The sequence below is a fragment of the Sus scrofa genome, chromosome 6 (genome assembly GCF_054392235.1).
Source record: "Sus scrofa isolate SSC_HxYL_T2T_F1_AM1 chromosome 6, Sscrofa_HxYL_maternal_Yorkshire_Landrace_v2.0, whole genome shotgun sequence".
Lineage (NCBI taxonomy): Eukaryota > Metazoa > Chordata > Mammalia > Artiodactyla > Suidae > Sus > Sus scrofa.
Window position 1 is genome coordinate 2431179 of NC_139388.1, and position 20545 is coordinate 2451723.

The window sequence follows — 20545 nt, forward strand, 5'->3', positions numbered from 1 at the left end:
ACTAAGAGAAAACAGGACGCCCCTTCTGCCTTGAGGAATATGCCCACAGGGCCTTATTTTTGTCATCAAGTAAGGCCCATGGCAGATCCTACAATGCCTCTTCCCTGTCAGGGTCACAGGTGGGGAAAGGTTGGGGCAGGAGTGCCTGGTGATTTTTTTTTTAATTTAATTTTTATTGGAGTTTCCGTCGTGGCTCAGTGGTTAACAAATACGACTAGGAACCGTGAGGTTGCGGGCTCGATCCCTGGCCTCGCTCAGTGGGTTAAGGATCCGGTGTTGCCGTGAGCTGTGGCATAGGCCAGCGGCCACAGCTCCAATTAGACCCCTTGCCTGGGAACCTCTATACGCCTCGGGTGCGGCCCTAGAGAAGACAAAAAATAATAACAATAAATTTAGTTTTTATTTTATATTGGACTTGAGTTGATTTACACTGTTGTGTCAGGTTCAGGTGTACAGCAAAGTGATTCAGTTATGCATATAACCATTTTTTTTCTTTTCCTTCATAGGTTATGACAAGTTTTTCATTCTTTTTTAAGTTTTTATTGGACTACACTTCACTTACCACGTTGTGTGAGTTTCAGGTGTACAGCAAAGGGATTCCACACTGAGTGGAGTAGAGCCTGGTTGATCAGCTGTGGTGTAAGTGCTTGGCCACTTTTTGTCCTGCTTTTAGGGCCGTACCCTGGCACATGGAAATCGCCAGGCTAGGGATGGAATTGGAGTGGGAGCCACAAAAGGAACTCCAGTGTGTGGTCATTTTTACTGGGCTAAGTGTGGCGACTGGCTTTTCTCTTTTTTCTGTGCGTTCTCTTGGCAGCATTATGAAGCAGATACTCAGTGAACACTCACCGTGTGCCTGTGGGGGAGGCTGGTTTCCTGCTGCGGCCCCTGCTGTCCAGCCACAAGTTTCCTGGTCTTTATCAAGGACTCTCAACGGTGTCCTAGGAAGGTGGGGCCCCTGCCAGCCAGGAAGGACTTTTTTTTAAAATTTTTTTGCTTTTTAGGGCCGCACCTGCCGCCTATGGAGGTTCCCAGGCCAGGGGTCCAATAGACACTCCAGCTGCTGGCCTACACCACAGCCACAGCAACGCAGGATCCGAGCTGACTCTGGGACCCACACCGCAGCTCATGGCAGACCCTTAACCCACTGAGCGAGGCCAGGTATGAACCTGCAACCCCGTGGCTCCTGGTCGGATTTGTTTCTGCTGCGCCCCCGGCGGGAACTCCAGGAAGCACTTCTAATGTCATGCACAGCAGTTGGCTGCTGGTTGTAGTGTCACTGAGCTGAGCCAAAACCTACTTTCTGGGAGGCTGGCCTTGGCGCCCGAGGCCGTACCCCCTGTACCCTGACGTCTTTGCAGCACTGCTCTTACCGGCTCATTGTGCGGGGATGGATTGAGGGTAAGAGTAAATGCATTACTGTATGGGGACACCCACGTGGTCGTCTCAGGCCTGCGGGTTATTTCCTGCTGAGAACCATCAAGGCCTTCAAAGGCCCCGGAAGAAACTGTGACTTCTCCCCCAGGGCCTGAAGCGGTTAGATAGAGGGCTGGTTCCGGGAACGGGCTGTCAGCAGCTGTCTGTCAAAAATACGCGCAGGTGTCTCGGGGAAGGAAGCGGAAGCTCGGCGGGGCCTGGAGAGCAGCGTTCCCCGCGGCCCATTGTCTCCGCAAACCTTTATTGACAAAACCTTCGCTTTTGCAGCTTTTCCCTCTCCCTGCGAATCACCGTCCTCCTCCTCCTCCAAGTCCCAACCACCACCCTCACCGGCTCTTGTGGCTTTAGCTGAAAATGGTGTTTAGGGTGAGGGTTTTGGCCTCGTGGGTGAGTCACTCAGCTCTTCCGGTCTCTATTCACCTTGATTCGTTTTGTCCTGTTAATCGGTCCCCTGCCGGTGTAATCACAGCCCAGCTGCTCCAAGGGGAGAGGACAGTTTCGAGAAGCCTTTTGTGTTGCCAGTACTCTGCCTCTGGGGCATCCTGGTCACCTGTGGAGGTGTTTCCTGGTTGGCTTTTTTTTTTCTTCCTTTTTTACAGCCACAGCCACAGCCACAACGGATCACCATCTGGGACCTTCACCATCTGGGACCTACACCGCAGCTTGCAGCAATGCTAGATCCTCAACCCACTGAGTGAGGCCAGGGATTGAACCCGCAACCTCCTGGAGACAATGCTGGGGACTTAGCCTGCTGAGCCACAGCCGGAGCTCCCATCTCCTGGTGAGTTGACATAAGATGTGGAGCATCGGCCTTACTTATAAAGCCACTAGTTAACTGAACTGTCGCAGAGAGAAGTCATTTGGGAGACTGGGCTGCAGACTTCTCCATGCCATGTCAGGGCCCTGAGCCTCGTCCCACCTGGGGGTCCTGGTGGCAGACAGCCTTGCATGTCACGGCAATTTCACCAGCGTCACGATGTGGCCTGGGTCCCGCTTCCACCCGTTCCCTGCAATAACCTACTTTGTGTTCTTGCTCTGAGCATTGATTGTGTTTCCAGGGCCCGTGGAGGCTGTATTCCCCTCTGCCCACCCCAGCCCTTCCTTCTCAGCCTGGAGCCAAAAACATTAAGGGAGGAAGAGGGGTCAGGGGAGGGAAAGAGAAAGAAAGAAAGAAGGAAGGAAGGGAGGCAGGGAGAGGTCCCATCGTGGCGCAGCAAAAACGAACCCGACTAGTATCCATGAGGATGCAGGTTCAATCCCTGGCCTCGCTCAGTGGGTTGAGGATCCAGCGTTGCCTTGAGTTGTGGTGCAGACGCGGCTCAGATCCCTAGTTGCTGTGGCTGTGGTGTGGACTGTGGGGTGACAGCTGCAGCTCTGATTTGACCCATAGCCTGGGAACGTCCATAACCCACAGCCCTAAAAAAAAAAGAAAGAAAGAAAGAAAGAAAGGAAGGGGTGGGGGAGGGAGAATGTTCTTCCCCAAATGTTTGACCTCTGCTGTCGCGCCCCCCCCCGGGGGGGGGGGAATTCAGGCTGGAGAAACACAGGAAGCGAGGCTTCAGATACCCCAGGCCCCCACATCGTTAGGTTACATATCTAAGGAAAAGCTTCCATGCCCCCCCCCCCCCCCCCGCGATCCTGGCATCTTTCCATGCCTAGAAAAGCACTAAAAGCACTGAGGTGTTTGTTCTTTGTGATGAGCGGGCATCTTTTTATGTTTGACCACATCACTAGCCCACAGCCCCAGGCCAGGGGTCCAACCCACGGCCCTGAGCCCCAGAAACACCTCTGATTCCCTTGCGCCACCGTGGGAACTCCTCCCTTAAGTTTTGATTTTGAACCTGTGTGGTTCTTAGTCTTTGGGGATGAACAATCCATGGACAGGACATTATTGTACCGAAAATATTTGCACAAGCGAAACAGTCCCTCCCGACTGGACAAATGTTCTCCACGTTACATTGTGTCCTGCCGGGGGAGGGGGGGGTTATTCATAATTCATGAACATTTACAAATGATGCAACCTCTTTGTCCTGGGGATACACAGGTGAGTCAGACGCAGGCCAAGGGAGACTGGCCTCCAGGGGAGGGAGATACGGCAGGTGGATAAGGAGAGAGCCATGCTTTCCATCATGGACTCAGGACCATGAGAGGAACTGCGTTAATGGAAACATCTTGACTTTCTCAGAAATCAGATAACACGAATCTTATTTCTGGCATGTCTTTGAAATACTGGGCAACGCTTAGGCAGTCCTCCAGTCCAGTTTCTGAGTGACTCTCACAACGTCCGGCCCTCAGCTTTTGATGCAGAGGGCTCTGCTGCATTTCCCATGTTTTATATGAACTGCACCATTCACACACGTGGTCAAGAAGAGGAGGATGTGGCCAGCTCCGCGCCCAGAAGGCAGGTTTCAGAACCACATGTCCCTGAAGGGTTAACACCTGCGCTTCTCCAGATGGCCTCGGGTCAGAGCCCTGCAGAGCAGGTGGGAGAATGGCGCCTCTGGAGAATTAGGCTTATTTCTTTCTGGAGAATTAGGAGGTTTATTTTCAAAGCCGGGCATCTGGCATTTAAGAGGCTGCCAGGATGAATTCTGAGCCTGTGTTGCTGACTGTGAGATGACTGGGCTTGGAACCTGAGCTGGTTCCCGGGGGTCAGGCGGGATTAAAGGGCCAGATACTCAAAACAGTGATATTACAGGGATTTGAAAATCGACTTGCTGTAAGAGTCACCAAAATCTTTAATTATTTTGTCTGGGAGTTTTACCTTTTTAGTGTGTCAACTTTTTTTTTTTTTTTTGGTCTTTTTTTAGGGCTGCACTTGTGGCACATGGAGGTTCCCAGGCTAGGGATCCAATCGGAGCTGTTGTTGTCAGCCTAGGCCACAGCCAGAGCAATGCCAGATCCAAGCTGTGTCTGCAACCTACACCACAGCCACAGCAGCACTGGATGCTTAACCCACTGAGCGAGGCTGGGGTTCGAACCCACAACCTCATGGTTCCTAATCCGATTCGTTTCTTCTGCACCATGAAGGGAACTGTATGAGTTTTGCCTTTTTGAAAACAAGTTTAACCTTAGGGACTGATTTCAGGTTTGGCATTCCGCATGCTGTCTGGGCTGGCGCCTCTGATCCCACCCCGGCCTGTGGGCAGCTGGCTTTGGGCTGCGTCTGGGGAGGTTGAGGGGAGTTAAGGCTGCGGGCTCTCAGGGCAGCAGGCAAGATCCTGGCGCCATCACAGCCCGCTCCCCACTCACTGTGCTGCGGAAGGTTCCTGGGTCGCAGTGACCGTACCCAGCACGGCTCTGTTTTTGTGCCATTTCCTGATCTATTGTCCAGGTTTTGGTGCTGCCCTGTCCCCATTTTTTTTGCATCTGATGTGACTTGAAGATCAACTTGTCCATGATGTCTCTGGAACAGGTAATAAAGAAGAAAGGAGAACAGCCAGAACGAAGGCGCCCCAGCCCTTGTGAGCCAAGCAGGTGAGTAAAACTACAACACAGATCTGTCCTCAAAACCGCTCAGCGGGAACTCGCCCTGCTGCGTGTGGCTGACTCTTTCATCACATGCGCTCGCATTTCCTGAGTTTTAAAAGTTAGCATTGGAGTTCCCACTGTGGCATTGTGGAAACGGATCTGACTAGGAACCATGAGGTTTTGGGTTCGATCCCTGGCCTCGCTCCGTGGGTTAAGGAGCCTGTGTTGCTGTGGGCTGTGGTGTAGGTGTTGGGGACGTGGCTCGGATCATCAGTGTCGGGAAATGAGACACGTGAACACGGGGAGATCTTGACAAGGCCCTTGACTTCTGCAGCAGGGCGCGGGGGCTCAAAAACTGCGCGCAAAGGCCCTCCCTGTTCATCCCTAACGCAGGGCATGCACCTGTCCCCTTCCCGCGGGTGAGGTCAGAGCACACATTCTTCCCCATGGGCTAATTTGAAACAAACTTGCCAGGAGAAGAGGTAATGAGGAGGGGGTTGCAGGAGAGCGTTTCAGCGGAAACCAGAGCAAGATGGAGTCACCAAGGTTTCCTCTGATAGAAAAGATGTGACGGTACTTCTCACGTGGGTCACGGACGTGGCTCGGATCTGGTGTTGCTGTGGCTGTGGTGTGGGGCCCTATTCGACCTGCAGCCTGGGAACCTCCATAGGCTGAGGGTGCGGCCCTAAAAAGCAAAAACAAACACAGAAGTTAGCATACATTAACGACGCACTGAAAAACACCATTTCAAGCCTGAAGTGGGCTGTCATATGGTGGATTGGGTTTTTTGGACCAGTCCTTCCATTTGAAACAACCTAAAAGTTACCCATGCTGGATAAATGTTGAAGGTTCTTTTAAAGGCATCGGAAAACTAACAAGACGTTAACGAATCACAAGGCAGGACCCTAATGGGAAGTACAAACAAAAAACCTGGGTAGAAGTTGGGTCCTGAGATGGCTTGTGCTTCTGGGCACAAGCTAATGGTGCCACGTATCATGTCATCTGAAGGCCTCAAAGGGCAGGGAGAAAGATCAGCTAGTGCCAGGCTGCCCCGAGGGGACCCAGGAGGGAAGTCCCTGCAGGTGAAGCCAAGATGCCGAGAGCTGTGCCTGGAGGATGAGGGTGCAGCAGAAATACATCTGCTGCCCAGAACCCCTGGATCCACCCTGAAGTCCCCCCAGCGCCCACCGAGCAGTGGGGAGGTGGGGGGGGGGGGAGGGAATCCCTTAGAAGCTCTAACCACGTCCTCGCTTTTCCCTGGAGGTGCAGCCTCAATTCGCATTACCTGGGTGAGAACGCTGAACCCTAACCACATGATACAGGGCCCCCAGAACTGTGTCCCTTTGGAGAAAGAATTCGGCCAAGAGGCTGAGTGTAGTGAGGCAAATAGGCGTTCATTTAGAGAGAAGACAGGTGTGGGAAGACACAGGCACAGGCAGGCTGGGGAGGCGGGCGTGTGGTGAGGGAGAAGAAAGCCAGAGACAGAGCAAGAGAGAGAGAGGGCACTGCGTGCTTTGGAGGTGGTTTAAATCACTTGTGTGGGGCAGTCCTTCCGGGCCTCCTCTGGCCTGTCACCTTGCCCTGCCCGGCTTTGGCCTGACTCAGGGCCCTGCCTGCACATCCTGCAGCCGGGACGGGATGGATTCTAGCACCAGGGTCTCGGGGAAGTTGACAGGAAGTCCTCTGGTCAGTGTACTCCTTTCTCTGACCCCGAGGGACCTTTCTGCGAGTGTATAGTTCCAGAGGTCTCCTCAACCTCAGCAATCAGAAACAGCGGGTCTCTCTCTTTTATCCAAGCAAGATGCAGGTTTTATCTTGAGGTTCTCTGTCCAGGGAACAGATTCCAGTTGCTTAGCCTGGGACCCATCTGTCTCCTGCTTCGGGTTGTCTGAAAAAACTTAAACACCGCTAATCCAGGCTCAGGGTGTCCTAAACACGCAGTGCCCGCGGTTAAGCAGAGGCCATTCCCATGGGGAGAAAGACGCTCCTGGTAAAATCTTTCAAAGGTTCTCACAAGCAGGTGGTTGAGGCTGTGAGGCGGTGCCACTGCAGCACAAACTGATAAGGACGCGTACTCTGTTTAGGGACAAGCCTGACAGCATCTGCAGGGAACTGAAAACTAGACACGTGGCCCAGCAGATGGGAAAAAGAAATCATTTCCTGGAGGCCCAGTGGTTAAGGACCTGGTGGTGTCACTGCTGTGGCACAGGTTCTATTCTTGACCGGGGAACTTCCCCATGCCACAGGTGTGGAAGAAAAAAAAAAAAGGAAGAAAGAGAAAAATACACATAACTTTGGGAGTTCCTGTTGTGGCTCAGCATTAAGGAACCCGACTAGCATCCATAAGGACTCGGGTTTGATCCCTGGCCTCGCTCAGTGGGTTAAGGATCCAGCATTGCCGTAAGCTGTGGCCGGAGACGCGGCTCAGATCCTGCATTGCTGTTGGCTGTGGTGGAGGCCGGCAGCTGCAGCTCTGATTCAACCCTTAGCCTGGGAACCTCCATATGCTGCAGGTGCGGCCCTATAGAGATTTTAAAAAAAGAAAAAGAGGAAAATTACTAATCCTTATCACACTTTAACCCCAAACAGGAGAAAATTTTGCTTTTTCAGTTACCATGGAGACCGGACGTACCCGTTCCCCTGAGCCGTCTGGAATACTGGACAAAAACGCACGAAACAAGGGTTCTGATGTCACCTCCCTCCTTCCCCTCATCCCATCCCTGTGCCTCCCTTCACTCCGTGAAGCCTTTGAAGAATGTCATCCTGTTCGTCTCGTTAGAACGAAACCTCCTCGAAGCTGGTGGCTGGGTCTTGTTCTGCGTCTCATGCGGCCCGGTACACGTTCGTTCCCAGGTTGTATCCAGTTAACGCTGTTAAGTGAAATGGGCATCAGCCAGTTCAAAACCAGGAACTCTCTTTTCAGCACAGAGAATCTCTCTCGCTCTTTTTCTTTTTTTTTGCTTTTTAGGGCCGCAATCACAGCACACGGAGGTTCCCAGGCTAGGGGTCTGATCGAAGCTACAGCTCCCAGCCTACGCCACAGCCACAGCCACGCCAGATATGAGCCACATCTGCGAACTGCACCACAGCTCACAGCAATGCCAGATCCTTAACCCACCGATTTGAGGCCAGGGATTGAACCTGCAACCTCATGGTTTCTAGTCAGATTCGTTTCCGATGCGCCACGATGGGAACTCCAAGAATCTCTTAAAATTTCTATTTTGGGAGTTCCCGTCGTGGCGCAGTGGTTAACGAATCCAACTAGGAACCATGAAGTTGCGGGATCGCTCCCTGCCCTTGCTCAGTGGGTTGACGATCTGGCGTTGCCGTGAGCTGAGGTGTAGGTCACAGACGCAGCTCGGATCCTGCGTTGCTGTGGCTCTGGCATAGGCTGGTGGCTACAGCTCCGATTAGACCCCTAGCCTGGGAACCTCCATATGCCGCGGGAGCGGCCCGAGAAATAGCAAAAAGACAAAAAAAAATTTTTTTTCTATTTTGCTTTTTACCTTTCCAAGCGTTTTTTTTTTCCCTGCTAAATTATTTTTCTCATCTCCATGCTTTTATTATTATTTTTAAAAATAGTTATTTCTCCAATACAATTTTCTTTCTACTGCACAGCATGGTGACCCACTTACACATATATGTACACATTCTATTTTCGCACGTTATCAGGCTCCGTCATAATCCAAGCGTTATTATTACACCTTATTCTCTCAAGAATTCTCTGTAGTAGGTGGGCAGGTATAATATTTTCACTTTCCGGGTGGGAATGCACAAAGTACCTTTGCTCCTGTACCACACTTGGGAGATAATCCCAATTACATGGATTATTTGCAGTGGGGGTAATTAGATTACATGCATGATTTTTTCTCTTCTGGTTTTCAGCTTGCAGGCAGCAGAGGGCGCGTGAACACACAAAAGACACAAAATTGATGATAGATTTAGGATTGTCCATTAAAGTTTCAACAGTGTGAATTTCACTAAAATTGGACCTTGTACTTAATCTTTTTCCTATTTTAGGAGTCTGATCTCATTTTAAATGTTCTGTTCTCCTTTCTCGGTAATGAGGGTTTCGACCTCACGTAAATCACCGTGACACATATAAATCCAAGAGCCTTCCAATTTGGCTTCAAAATTCTTTCAGATAATAAAAGTATTAAATCCTGTATCTACCAGATCCTTCCAAATCTCCTGTGGGGAACAACTCCCTCTCTCGCAGCTTGTAAGAGGCCAAGACTGTAATGCACTGCAGACAGATGTGCAGAGACTGAAGGGCCATTTTGTTTCAAGTGTGTCGCCTCCAGGTTACCCAAAATTCTCACAAAAATATAAAAGGGTCAAGCACGTTCTTAGCGTCGTATTGCACTGGAGGGAAAGGAACGCTTTCCAAGGGCCAAGAGGGAGGCTGTGGCCATTCGTAGCTCATTGCTGAAGGTGCTTATGTCTGCAGGCTCAGGAGCCAGGTTCCCATGAAATTCTGCTTGTCCTCTCTAATCTGCTTCTAGCTGGGTCTTTCTTCCATCTTCACAAATGTTTTCTCATTCTCCTACAATCAGTGCAGAGGTTGGCCGCATCCTGAATCCTTTTGTATCTTCCTTCCACCAACAGTTCTTCAATTTTTATTTTATTTTTCCTTAAAGACTGGATTTATGGACAAGGCTTGGAGTTGGCTGAAGAAGCATTCCTGTCTGGCTGCTCAGTGCTTAGCAAATTGATTGGATGAAGGCGATTTTCTTTTTCTTTTTCTTTTTGATTTACTACTTTTTTTCTTTTTATGGCCACACCTGCAGCATATGAAATTCCCAGGCTAGGGGTCGAATCAGAGCTGCAGCTGCCATCCTACACCACAGCCACAGCAACGTCAAATCTGAGCACCACCTGGGACCTATGCTGCAGCGTGTGGCAACACTGGATCCTTAACCCACTGAGCGAGGCCAGGGATCGAACCTACACCTTAATGGATACTAGTTGGGTTCTTAACCCACCGAGCCACAACGGGAGCGCCTTTAAAAATTATAGTTGATTTACAATGTTGTGTTAATTTCTGCTGTATGGAGAAGTGATTCAGATATATCTTTACTTTTTTCCATTATGGTTTATTACAGGCTTTTGCATGTAGTTCCTTGTGCCAAACAGGAGGACCTTGCTGTTTATCCGTTCTACATACAATAGTTTGCATCTGCTAATCCCAAACTCCCACCACCCCCCTCCCCCTTGGTAAAAGGCATAAAGTGATTTAAGGTTGAGCCTTGCGGTGGTTCACCTACATAGTAGGAAAGGAGATAATTTCCTCATTTATGCTTTCCCTGTCACAATGTTCGTGCTTGTTCTTAATTTCTTCTTTTTCCTTAATTACAAGCCCAAAGATGACAGCTCAGCAAGGAGAGGCGTTTTTCACTCTGCTCTGTCTGAACTACAGCATTCCATGTCCTACATATGGCTTTTCCCATTTACCACGGTGTTTTGAGTTGAATCCTGGCAGGCGGTTTTGGGCTCTCAGCCTTGGAAAACAGCCCTTGGAGGGGGGTGTCATTAGCCCTGCCGCGTCGATGATGGAGAAACAAGTCCCCTAACACAGGACACTTGAAGACAGTCACCTAGAAGGCGGAGTGGCAGCGCTGTTTTTCTTGCTGAGCACAGCATCCTCACCCCTTAACAGTTACCTGGTGTTTTTGTTCTGTTTTGTTTTTACGTGGAGAAGCGAGTGCCTTCGCTTAGGGTCTGTGAATCCCAGAACCTATGAGCTTCTTCCGAGATGGCAGCCACAGCAATCACCAGATTTGCGTGAGGGTCCGCCGTGGACAAAACGCGGCTCATTCACTGAGTCAGCCAACTAGGTCACTTTGCAAGGGTTAACAACGCGCATAAATACAGTGAACACTGAAGCCGGCCTGCAGACGTGGCCGGGTCCCGGGAGACGGGAGAGGGCTGGGGGTGCGGGCGGAGGGGACGGGGTGGCGGCCCCGCGGCTTCTAGGCGGACGCCACCCACAGCCCGAAGCCATTTCCAAAAATCACGGAAGCATCCCTCCAGGGTACCAGGCCCGCCCACGCACCTGGAGGCGCATGCGCGCCTGACCGGAAGTGACGGCGTTCCACGCGCCGCCCCCAGAGCGTATTTCCGGCGCGCCTCCGGCCGCCCGCTCCTCAGCTACCGTCCCGGCGCGGCCCTGGCGCTTGTTCGCACCCGGCGAGATGGGCAAGAAGGGGAAGAAGGAGAAGAAGGGCCGCGGGGCGGAGAAGACGGCCGCCAAGATGGAGAAGAAGGTGTCCAAGCGCTCGCGGAAGGAGGAGGTGAGTGGGGCCGGCGGACAGGCCCCCGCGCGGGCCGCCCGGCTCCTCGGTTGGCCTCCTTCGTCCGCGGTCGCAGGCGTTGCCGGGCCGAACGGGCGCGCCTCTGTAAGCGTCAGTCCAAGTCTTTAAAAGTGGGTGGAAGATCCTCACGGCAGCCCTGAGCTGGGAGCGTCTGTGGAGGCAGCAGGTGGAACTGCGGGACGTTCCCTAACAGTTGCTGGCAACCCCCTTCCTCCTGTCTCTCCCTCCTCCTGAGCAGGATCAGCGGTGACCTTAGAGGCGAGCTTTCCGCTCCCTATTGATCCTTACTCTCGGGCTCCCTAACCTGGGGCGACTCACAGTGGTTAATGGGTGTTTGCTGTGTGTCAGGAGGGTGCTCTCACAACCAAGCCCGTTAGGGAGTTTTGCTAACAGGTGACACAGCTGTGCAGTGGCTTGGAGTTGTAATTGGACCAGACGTCCCTTATTCCAGAGTTCTTGGCCACATTCCCATACTCATGTCTTCCTAAGTCGCTCATGTCTCGCTTCCCTCACCTGTTCAGTAATGGGGTTGGGCGTTACCTCCCATTGTCTCCCATTGTTTCTCATCTGGGGGGCCAAGCGGGGTGGTCTTGGGGGACAGCTTGGAGTTCTGTCCAGCACAGAGCTCATGTCTCAGATACCTCATTGACTTTCACCCAGACCCCCCCTCCCCCCCTTTCAGTGTCCTCTTGAAGCCCCATGTCTTCCCCCTGCCCTGGAGACCTGCATCACGTGGGCTCCACGTGCTCTCCAGCGCTCTCCCTGCGTTCAGCCCCTCCAGCCACACCACCTTGAGGCTTCCTCTCAGATGCTTCCTGGCTGCCCTCGCCTGGTGGGCGTTAGTGTTCTCAGCACTGGGGCTGATAAAGCGGCCGGCTCTCCGGACCTGCTCTGTCCCTCACCTTCTTCCCACCTCAGTCTCATCTGCCCTTCACAGACAGATCGTGCATCCCTGGGGGTGGGGGGCCCTCATCCTGCCCTGCGCAGAAATCGTCATTGGCTTTAACTTCTAATTCTGTTTCTGCGCTTGTGAAATTGGAGACCTCCTCACACAGATAAGCTGCAGCTGATCCTTGCTGAGCCTCAGCCGTGCAGGTGTGTTCTAAGCAGGCAGACAAGTCTGGCTCCCTTGGAGCTTACATTTTGTTCTTGAGGTGGGAGGAAGGTGGAAACAAAACAAACAAAAGAACAGGGAAATACCAAACTCTGCTCTGCAGACAGCGAGGCAGGCTGGTGGGGCAGCCCAGGCCTGGGTTGCAGGGGGTGGATGGAGATGTTTGTGCAGAGTTGAGTGGGCTTGTCTGAGAGGAAGGCCCTGGCGGAGGGAGGAGAGAGCGCTTGGAAGGAGATACACACGTGCCGCGTTCTGGAAGCTTTGAGTATTTGCATGCATTTCAGGGGGAACAAGGTTTAATTCAGGGGCTGGGAAAGCTGACCCAGGCCCTTGGCCGCGTGCTACGGTTTAAGAAAACGTCTCACGTGTGACTGCCTGTCTGCCCGCAGGAAGACCTGGAAGCTCTCATAGCGCACTTCCAGACGCTGGATGCCAGGAGGACTCAGGTCGTGGAGACGCCCTGCTCCCCGCCGTCTCCCAGGTAGGCAGACGCGGACTCGGGCAGCGTCTGGCAGTTTTCTGGCTGATGTTGGAACACTGCTTCAAATAGATGCTGTGTTTTCAAAGTAAACGGGCCCGTGGGGCGTTTTCATCGTTAAGCCCCGCAGATCAGCTGCCACGAAACGTATTTTTCACTTCCGCTTCTGAAGAACATGGGAAGGAGGTTCCTCAGCTTTCTTGTCTCCAGAAACATGGAAGCAGGCCTCCCGGCACAGCCGCCCATCGTCAGGGAGACGGGGGTCGAGAGCCTCCACCTGGTGACCTCTGTGGCCTCCCAGTGAGCTTTCCCTTGGTGCTTAGGGTTGGTTTGTTTGTGGCTGCATCCACTCTGTGTGGGAATTCCTGGGCCAGGGATTGAACCTGTGCCATAGCAGGGACCCAAGGTGCCGGGTACTTAACCCACTGAGCCACCAGGGAACTCCAGTGCTTAGGTTTTTAAGGTGCCTGTCACAGGTGGGAAACTTAAAAATCATGATGGCTTTTTGCTACATTCAATCAAAATGCTTTTAAATTCTGACATGAAAAGTGTGACTGTGAAATGTGTATCGTCTCTAAGCTGTTTTAAATGAATTTGTAGTTTATGTGAGGAACTCCTGAGTCTTTTCTAGGATGTCAGACACTCGTGAAAGGAACAGGAATGAGCAGGCTGTGGTTTCCTTTTTTTTTTTTTTAAGGGCCGCACCTGGGGCATAAAGAAATTCCCGGGCTAGGGCTTGAATTGGAGCTGTAGGTGCCGGCCTACACCACAACCACACAGCTAGTCGGATTCTAAACCCACTGCGCCACAACAGGAATTCCCACGCAGGCTGTGGTTTTCATTGGCTTCTTTTTCCTCTTGTCCCCTCGGCTTCTGAATTCCAGTTCTCGTGTCATTCGATCCAGGGCTCTGTAGTTCTTACATCTGCTCCCAGCAGAATTGAGGCGAGACAGGAAGGGCACCAAGTTAGGCGCCTGGGGAGGCCGCATGACCCATAAAGGGAAGGCGTGTCTTTCTTAGAAGGGGAGGGGGGGTGCCCTCATGACATGAGCCTCCTGTCTGGTCTGAGACTCGTTTGCTTCATTTTCCCTGAGGCTTGAGTGGAGGCCCGGCTCCAGCATTGAACCCTGCCAGCCTCGCACGTGGGATGTAGTCGTCACCGCGTGGAGGTGGGGAGCAGGGTGACCAGCTCCGGAGGGGACACAGCTTTCCCTGCTCTGCGACGAGTACGTTGCGTGAGCAGTTGGGGGTTTTTTTGCCTGTTTGTCAGGTTATCATCCAAGCCGAGCATAACAGTCAGGCGTGGGGGGTGGACGTTTTCATTTGAGCCCAGTTTTTTGTTTTTGTTTTGTTTTTTGCTTTTTAGGGCTGCATCTGTGGTATGTCGAAGTTCCCAGGCTAGGGGTTGAATTATCAGCTGCAGCTGCCGGCCTCCGCCACAGCCACACCGGATCTGAGCCGATTCTGTGATCTACGCTCTGCCTCGCAGCAAGGCCGGATCCTTAATCCTCTGAGTGAGGCTGGGGATTGAACCCAAGTCTTCATGGATACTAGTAGGGTTCTTAACCCACGAGCCACAGCAGGAACTTGTCATTGGAGCTGTTGAAGAAGAAGATGAGATCTTTAAAGCCTTTTATGTACAACACCCCAGAGGGAATTCACTTGGAGTGAGGGGTGATTTTTTTTTTTTTTTAATGACATTTTTCTGAAGTATGTTGCCCAGAAAGCCAGGTGTAACGTCACTGTAATTCGAAACACGGCAGTTCCCTGGGTCGGCCAGGAAGGCCTCCTGACAAGGGAGCGGGGTTGGCGCTGCGTGGTGACAGGGTGCAGGCCTTTTGGTGGTGACCTCAGTGGCTTCACCTCCTTCCTCTGGGTCGGAGTGCAGGGACAGAGCCGGGGAAGGGAGTGGGTTCTGTACGGGTGCGTGTCCCCCCGTCTGGGCTCACAGGCCGTTTAACGGGGACACGGAGAGGAGGTGCTCGGTGGTATTGCAGCCCAGGGCGTGCTGTTTCCACACGGGCTTCTCTGCTGCAGAATCTCTCCTCCTGTAGAAGGGGTGTGTGCAGTACATCCCCAGCAGAAAAGCCATTTTCTGTCCGCTCACACTTCAGTGTTGAAACCCACCTCCCTTTGAGAAGCGTCCTTCGGAGTCAGTGTGGCGGACGGTGCCTTGGAAAATGCTGTTGGAGGGGATCCTGGAAGAAGGGTCTGTCCCCTCCCGGTCACCCTGCCCCTTGTTACTTCTGCCGAAATGGTCAGAATGCCCCTGCAGCCCTTAAGGCCACTCCCTTGTCCTCGCGCGTGAAGTAAGGAGAGAAGCGTTTGCATTTTCCAGGTGAAAGGGACTGGGGTGTACACTGAGGTGCGAAAACACTGGGCCTTTTAGGACGGGTCACATGGTGGTTTAAGAGGACAGGCCTGGTTGTGGCGCAGCGGAAACCAGTCCGACTGGGAACCGTGCGGTTGTGGGTTCAATCCCTGGCCTTGCTCAGTGGGTTAATGCTGGGAGCTGTGGTGTCGGTCGAAGATGCGGCTCTGATCCTGCGGTGCTGTGGTGCAGGCTGGCAGCTGTAGCTCTGATTTGGCACCTACCCTGGGAACCTCCACATGCCGTGGGTGTGACCCTAAAAAGCAAAAAAAAAAAAAAAAAAGGACAGACCTTTGAAATAGGACAGTTCTAGAGAATTTGGCACATAAGTAGGGCCACCGAGCCACGTCACTGCCTGATGATTTTTAGCTGGATGCTGTGCGAGAAGTCAGGCTGGACCCTCCCAGGTGTGCCTGACCGTGAGGCTGCTGTAACGGGGAGTGTCTCGGGCCCAGGCCCTTCTTGCACAGTCGGTACATCAGCGTCGTCCCTGGTGGTGAAGCCCTTGCTGCTAAGGAGACGGCTCTCAGTCGCGGCATCTGATGGTTGGGTTTTGTGTTGATCTGCGTTTGTCTCTTGCAGGTTAAATGCCTCACTCTCCGCGCATCCTGAGAAAGATGAGTTAATCCTTTTCGGAGGTGAATATTTCAATGGCCAAAAAGTAAAGTATATATTTTATTCTTTTCTCCAAGTTTTCATGGGTCTCAGTTAGAGGAAAATTAGTTGAAACCACTGGTATCAAGTATTCATTGGTCCTTTAATTGCCCCCTTGTGTGGCCTGCCTCCGCATGTCAGGGCGGGCCTGGGCCATGGTCCCTGATAGGCCCCCAGGATCGTTTCGGGACCTTTAGGGTCACCCCCCTCAGCACCTGTGTGAGGTGGGCCGGCATGCTGCGGTTCCCCCACGTGATGGGATTCAAAGGAGTTGGGAGAAGGGAAGGTGCTGATGAATCGTCCAGCCGGTGTTAACCCTGAGCCGCACAGAAAGCCCTGTGTCCGAGAGCTCTCTGCGAAGCACTTCCCGGGCGCGGTGCCGAGATGGTTGCTGTCTGGTGTCATCGTCCCAGAGGGTTCAGGGGCCTGGCCTTAGGAAGCACGTCCCCGGGGAGAGCTGGTGGTGGAGATGGCACTTCCGCTTGCTGTCGCCGTGTGGTGGCATCGTTCATGCCACTGACGGTCCTCCTCCTTCCTGCAGACGTTGCTGTACAACGAACTCTACACCTACAGCATCAGGAAGGACGCCTGGACCAAGGTTGACATCCCCAACCCACCTCCGAGGCGCTGTGCCCACCAGGTATGTGTCGGTGCCACCGTCAGCCTCCCCTCTTGTGGTGCGGAGGATTCTCGACAGGCTCTCAGAGCTGGCACGTGATGGGCAGCCTGCTGTGCAGAGGCTGGGCCCTGCACCCAGCCCTCACTCTCCCTCCGCCTTGGACGTGTTACGAGCTGCCCTGCCCTCAGCCGGCTCCTGTGAGACTGGGAGGAGCACCTCTGGCCGCGGGTGCTGTGAGGGCCCCGTGGATCTGTGCTGAACGCTCCTGCCCCGGAGCGAGAGGGGCTCCCACGGGCTCAGGCCCCTGACCGGGACGAGAATGACAACAGAAGGAGTGTGGTGTAAGCGCTTCCGAGGAATAACTATTGGAAGGAAATGAGTCGCGCCCAGGGCTGCTGAGGATGTAGCCAGGTCGGCGCTGCAGCTGGTTCAGCCCTCCCCTGCCAGCCCGTCTATCAGCCGATTTACCAGGGGAGGGTCTTGGTTTCACATTCGTAAGCCCCGTGAGGACAGGCACTGGTCTTGTTCATTTTTATAACCCACGACTTGGACCGGTGTAGGGGCTCCAAAGATAACGTGAAGGAGTGATACCTCGCCAGCCTCATCGAGATTGCAACACCCTCCACAGGGTGTGCTTCTCCTGGGTCTGTGCCCAGAAGTGGCCGCCTGATTGAAAGTGGGTCTGTGAGGGGACCTGCCTGCTTGGGCTGCGGAGACGTGCAGTCAGGTCTGGCAGGCACTTGCACTGGCTCATCCTCTCAAAAGAGGCACGCGCTGCTTTCCGGTTTAAAGGCTAGATCTTAGCCGTTCCTGTCGTGGCTCACTGGTAGCGAACATGACTAGGTTCTGTGAGGATGCAGCCTCGATCCCCGGCCTTGCTTGGTGGGTTGAAGGATTTGGCGTGCAGTGTAGGCCGAAGACGAGGCTTGGATCTGGGGGGGCTGGGGCTGTGGTGTAGGCTGGCAGCTGTAGCTCCATGTCAACCCCTAGCCTGGGAACTTCATATGCTGCACTTGCCACCCTAAAAAGAAAAAAAAAGAAAAAAAAACTAGATCTCGGTAAACTTCGGTGTTTTGTTTTGTTTTGTTTGCTTTTTAAGGGCCGTACCTACAGCATATGGAAGTTCCCAGGCTAGGAGTTTCATCGGAGCTGCAGCTGCCCGCCTACCCCACAGCCACAGCACTGTGGGCTCCGAGCTGCGTCTGTGACCTATACCATAGCTCATGGCAATGCAGGATCCTTAACCCACTGAGTGGGGCTAGGGATCGAACCCACATCCTTATGGATACTGGTTGGGTTCATTTCCACTGAGCTACAGTGGAAACCCTGTTTTGTGTTTTGATGGCAGCGCCCGTGGCATGTGGAAGTTCTTGGTCCCAGAGATCAAACCTGCGCCACAGTGACCTGAGCCAATGCAGTCAGGTTCTTAACCCACTGTACCACAGCGGGAACTCCTGTAAAATCAGTTTTAACTAATAGTAACCTTGATAAGATAAATGCTTGGAGAAATTTGGCACTGATGAGTGGTCTGAACCAGATTCCCTTCTTACCAGACTGCATTGCATTCCATTTGCTTAACATTTAAGAAATAGAAACCACTTGGAAATGATGCTTAGCTGGGATGAGATCAAAACCTTTAAGATCCTATTGTGAACTTCCAAAGTAGCCGTTTCATTCATTATTTTCTTAGCCAAGTATTTGTTTTTAACCATAAATTGTTAAGAATATTCAAACAGGGCAGATGATTTGAATTAAGTGTAATTTTATTAATTTATTATTTATTTATTTATTTATTTATTTATTTATTTATTTTGTCTTTTTGTTATTTCTTGGGCCACTCCCGCGGCATATGGAGGTTCCCAGGCTAGGGGTCGAATCAGAGCTGTAGCCACTGGCCTACGCCAGAGCCACAGCAACGCGGGATCCAAGCCGTGTCTGCAACCTACACCACAGCTCACGGCAACGCCAGATCCTTAACCCACTGAGCAAGGGCAGGGGTCGAACCCGCAACCTCATGGTTCCTAGTTGGATTTGTTAACCACTGCGCCACGATGGGAACTCCTTAAGTGTAATTTTAAAACACAGCTTGTTGAAGGTGAATGAAACGTTTTTGCAGGTGTGACCTTGCTGTCCCTTTTGACAAAGGAAATACGAGTAAAGCAGTTCCTGCTGTGGCTCAGCGGCGATGAACCCAGCTCGTGTCCACGAGGATGCGGGTGCGGGCTTGATCCCTGGCCCTGCTCCGTGGGTTAAGAATCCGGTGTTTCCGTAAGCTGCGGTGTAGGTCGCAGATGTTGTTCAGAACCACCATTGCTGTGCTGTGGTGTAGACTGGCAGCTACAGCTCCGATTCAACCCCTTGCCCTGGGAACTTCCATATGTGCCCTAAACAGACCAAAAAAAAAAAAAAAACAAAATAATACTAGTGAAGATGTTTTTAAGCATCATCAGTAACTTTAGGAAACAGGCGTTCCCATTGTGGCTCAGCGGTAATGAACCTGACTGTATCCATAAGGATGCAGGTTCGAACCCTGGCCTTGCTCAGTGGGTTAAGAATCCAGCATTGCTGTGAGCTGTGGTGTAGTTTGCAGATGCAGCTTGGATCTGGCATTGCCATGGCTGTGGTGTAGGCCGGCACCTGCAGCTCCCATTCAACCCCTAGCCTGGGAACTTCCATATGCCGCAGGTACGGCCCTAAGAAAGCAAAAAAAATAAGCACACAAAAAATAAAGGAAACAAAGTACTAACCAGGTGGGCAACACGTGTGTTTTGTTGTTTGTTTTGTTTTGTTGGCAAAAGGGAAGAAAAAGACAAATTTGCTCGGAACTTTTTCTTCATTTCTAGGGATGGCGAGTAAAGAGAGGTTTTCTTTATTACGTACTTCCTTAAGAACTTAAAGGAGGAGTTCCCTTGTGGCTCAGTAGGTTAAGGGTCTGGCATCGTTACTGCTGTGGTTCAGGTTCAGTCCTTGGCACAGCAACTTGTGCCTGCTTTAGTTATCAGGATGTGTCTATAAGGGGTACACTTTAAGGGTTTCTCGATGGAGTATTGTTTTTGTTTTCTTTCTTTTTAGGGCCACACCTGCACCTTACGAAAGTTCCCAGGCTAGGGTTCTAATTGGAGCTGCAGCTGCCAGCCTACACCACAGCCACAGCAACGCAGGATCAGAGTTGCATCTGTGACCTGCACCACAGCTTGTGGCAGTGCTGAATCCTCAACCCACTGAATGAGGCCAGGGATCGAACCTGCATCCTTACAGATACTAGTCGGGTACTTAACCTGCTTAGCCATAAGGGGAACTCCTGAGGTATTGTTTTGGGTTGACGTGGGTGTTAGTCTAACACCGCTGTGTGACCAGCACACGTGACTAGCCATTTGCTTAATTTCTTAATTGCTAAGAATTTCTTAATTGGAATTTCCTAATTGCTTCAGGTGACTGGAGTTTTATTGCATGATGGAGGTGCCTTCTACGTTTTAATCTTGAGAACATGGTTCTGGTTTAAAATTGTTAGGGGAATAATTTGCCTAGCACCTCTCATGTATCAGCTTGGAAGTTACTTTTGAAAGAAGATCCAGGTGAGTTAAAAATCTCAGCACTAGATCCCAAGCAGAGGTTGTATTTAGCTTTTTCAGTACAGGTTCTGTACAGGTTTTATTTTTTACCAGAGTTGATTTACAATGTTTTGTCAGCGTCTGCTGTCCGGCAAAGTGACCCAGTCACACGTATGTACACATTCTTTGTCTCACATTCTCCTCCATCATGTTCCACCACAAGCGATTGGATGTAGTTCTCGGTGCTGTATGTATACAGCAGGACCTCATTGCTTATCTGTTCCAAATGCAATAGTTTGCATCTACTGACCCCAGACTCCCTGTCCAGCCCACTCCCTCCCCCTTGGCAACCCCAAGTCTGTTCTCCATGTCCATGGTTTGTTTTTTTTTTTTTTCTGTGGGAAGGTTCCTTTGTGCTGTGTGTTAGGTTCCAGATAGAAGTGATACCATGTGGTATTTGTCTTTATCCTTCTGACTTACTTCATTTAGTATGAGAGTCTCTCGTTCCATCCATGTTATTGCAGATGGCATTGTTT

General features: G+C 51.9%; 1 protein-coding gene and 2 long non-coding RNA genes across 3 annotated transcripts in view; 2 read left to right on the forward strand and 1 right to left on the reverse strand.

The window, feature by feature from the left end:
• Positions 1 to 20545, reverse strand: part of LOC146402146 (uncharacterized) — a 345416-nt gene that overhangs the window by 2541 nt on the left and 322330 nt on the right. The window lies entirely within an intron of this gene.
• LOC110260891 (uncharacterized) lies at positions 1613 to 7694 on the forward strand. Its single transcript, XR_014805272.1, has 4 exons — positions 1613 to 1824; positions 2037 to 2218; positions 4853 to 4914; positions 7498 to 7694. It is a non-coding gene; the product is annotated as an uncharacterized LOC110260891 (long non-coding RNA).
• Positions 11022 to 20545, forward strand: part of KLHDC4 (kelch domain containing 4) — a gene marked incomplete at its 5' end in the record, with an annotated part of 45291 nt that continues 35767 nt past the window's right edge. Inside the window, 4 exon segments of the mRNA NM_001243840.1 lie at positions 11022 to 11201; positions 12726 to 12817; positions 15768 to 15846; positions 16381 to 16479. Of these exon segments, the coding sequence (NP_001230769.1) occupies positions 11103 to 11201; positions 12726 to 12817; positions 15768 to 15846; positions 16381 to 16479 (369 nt within the window).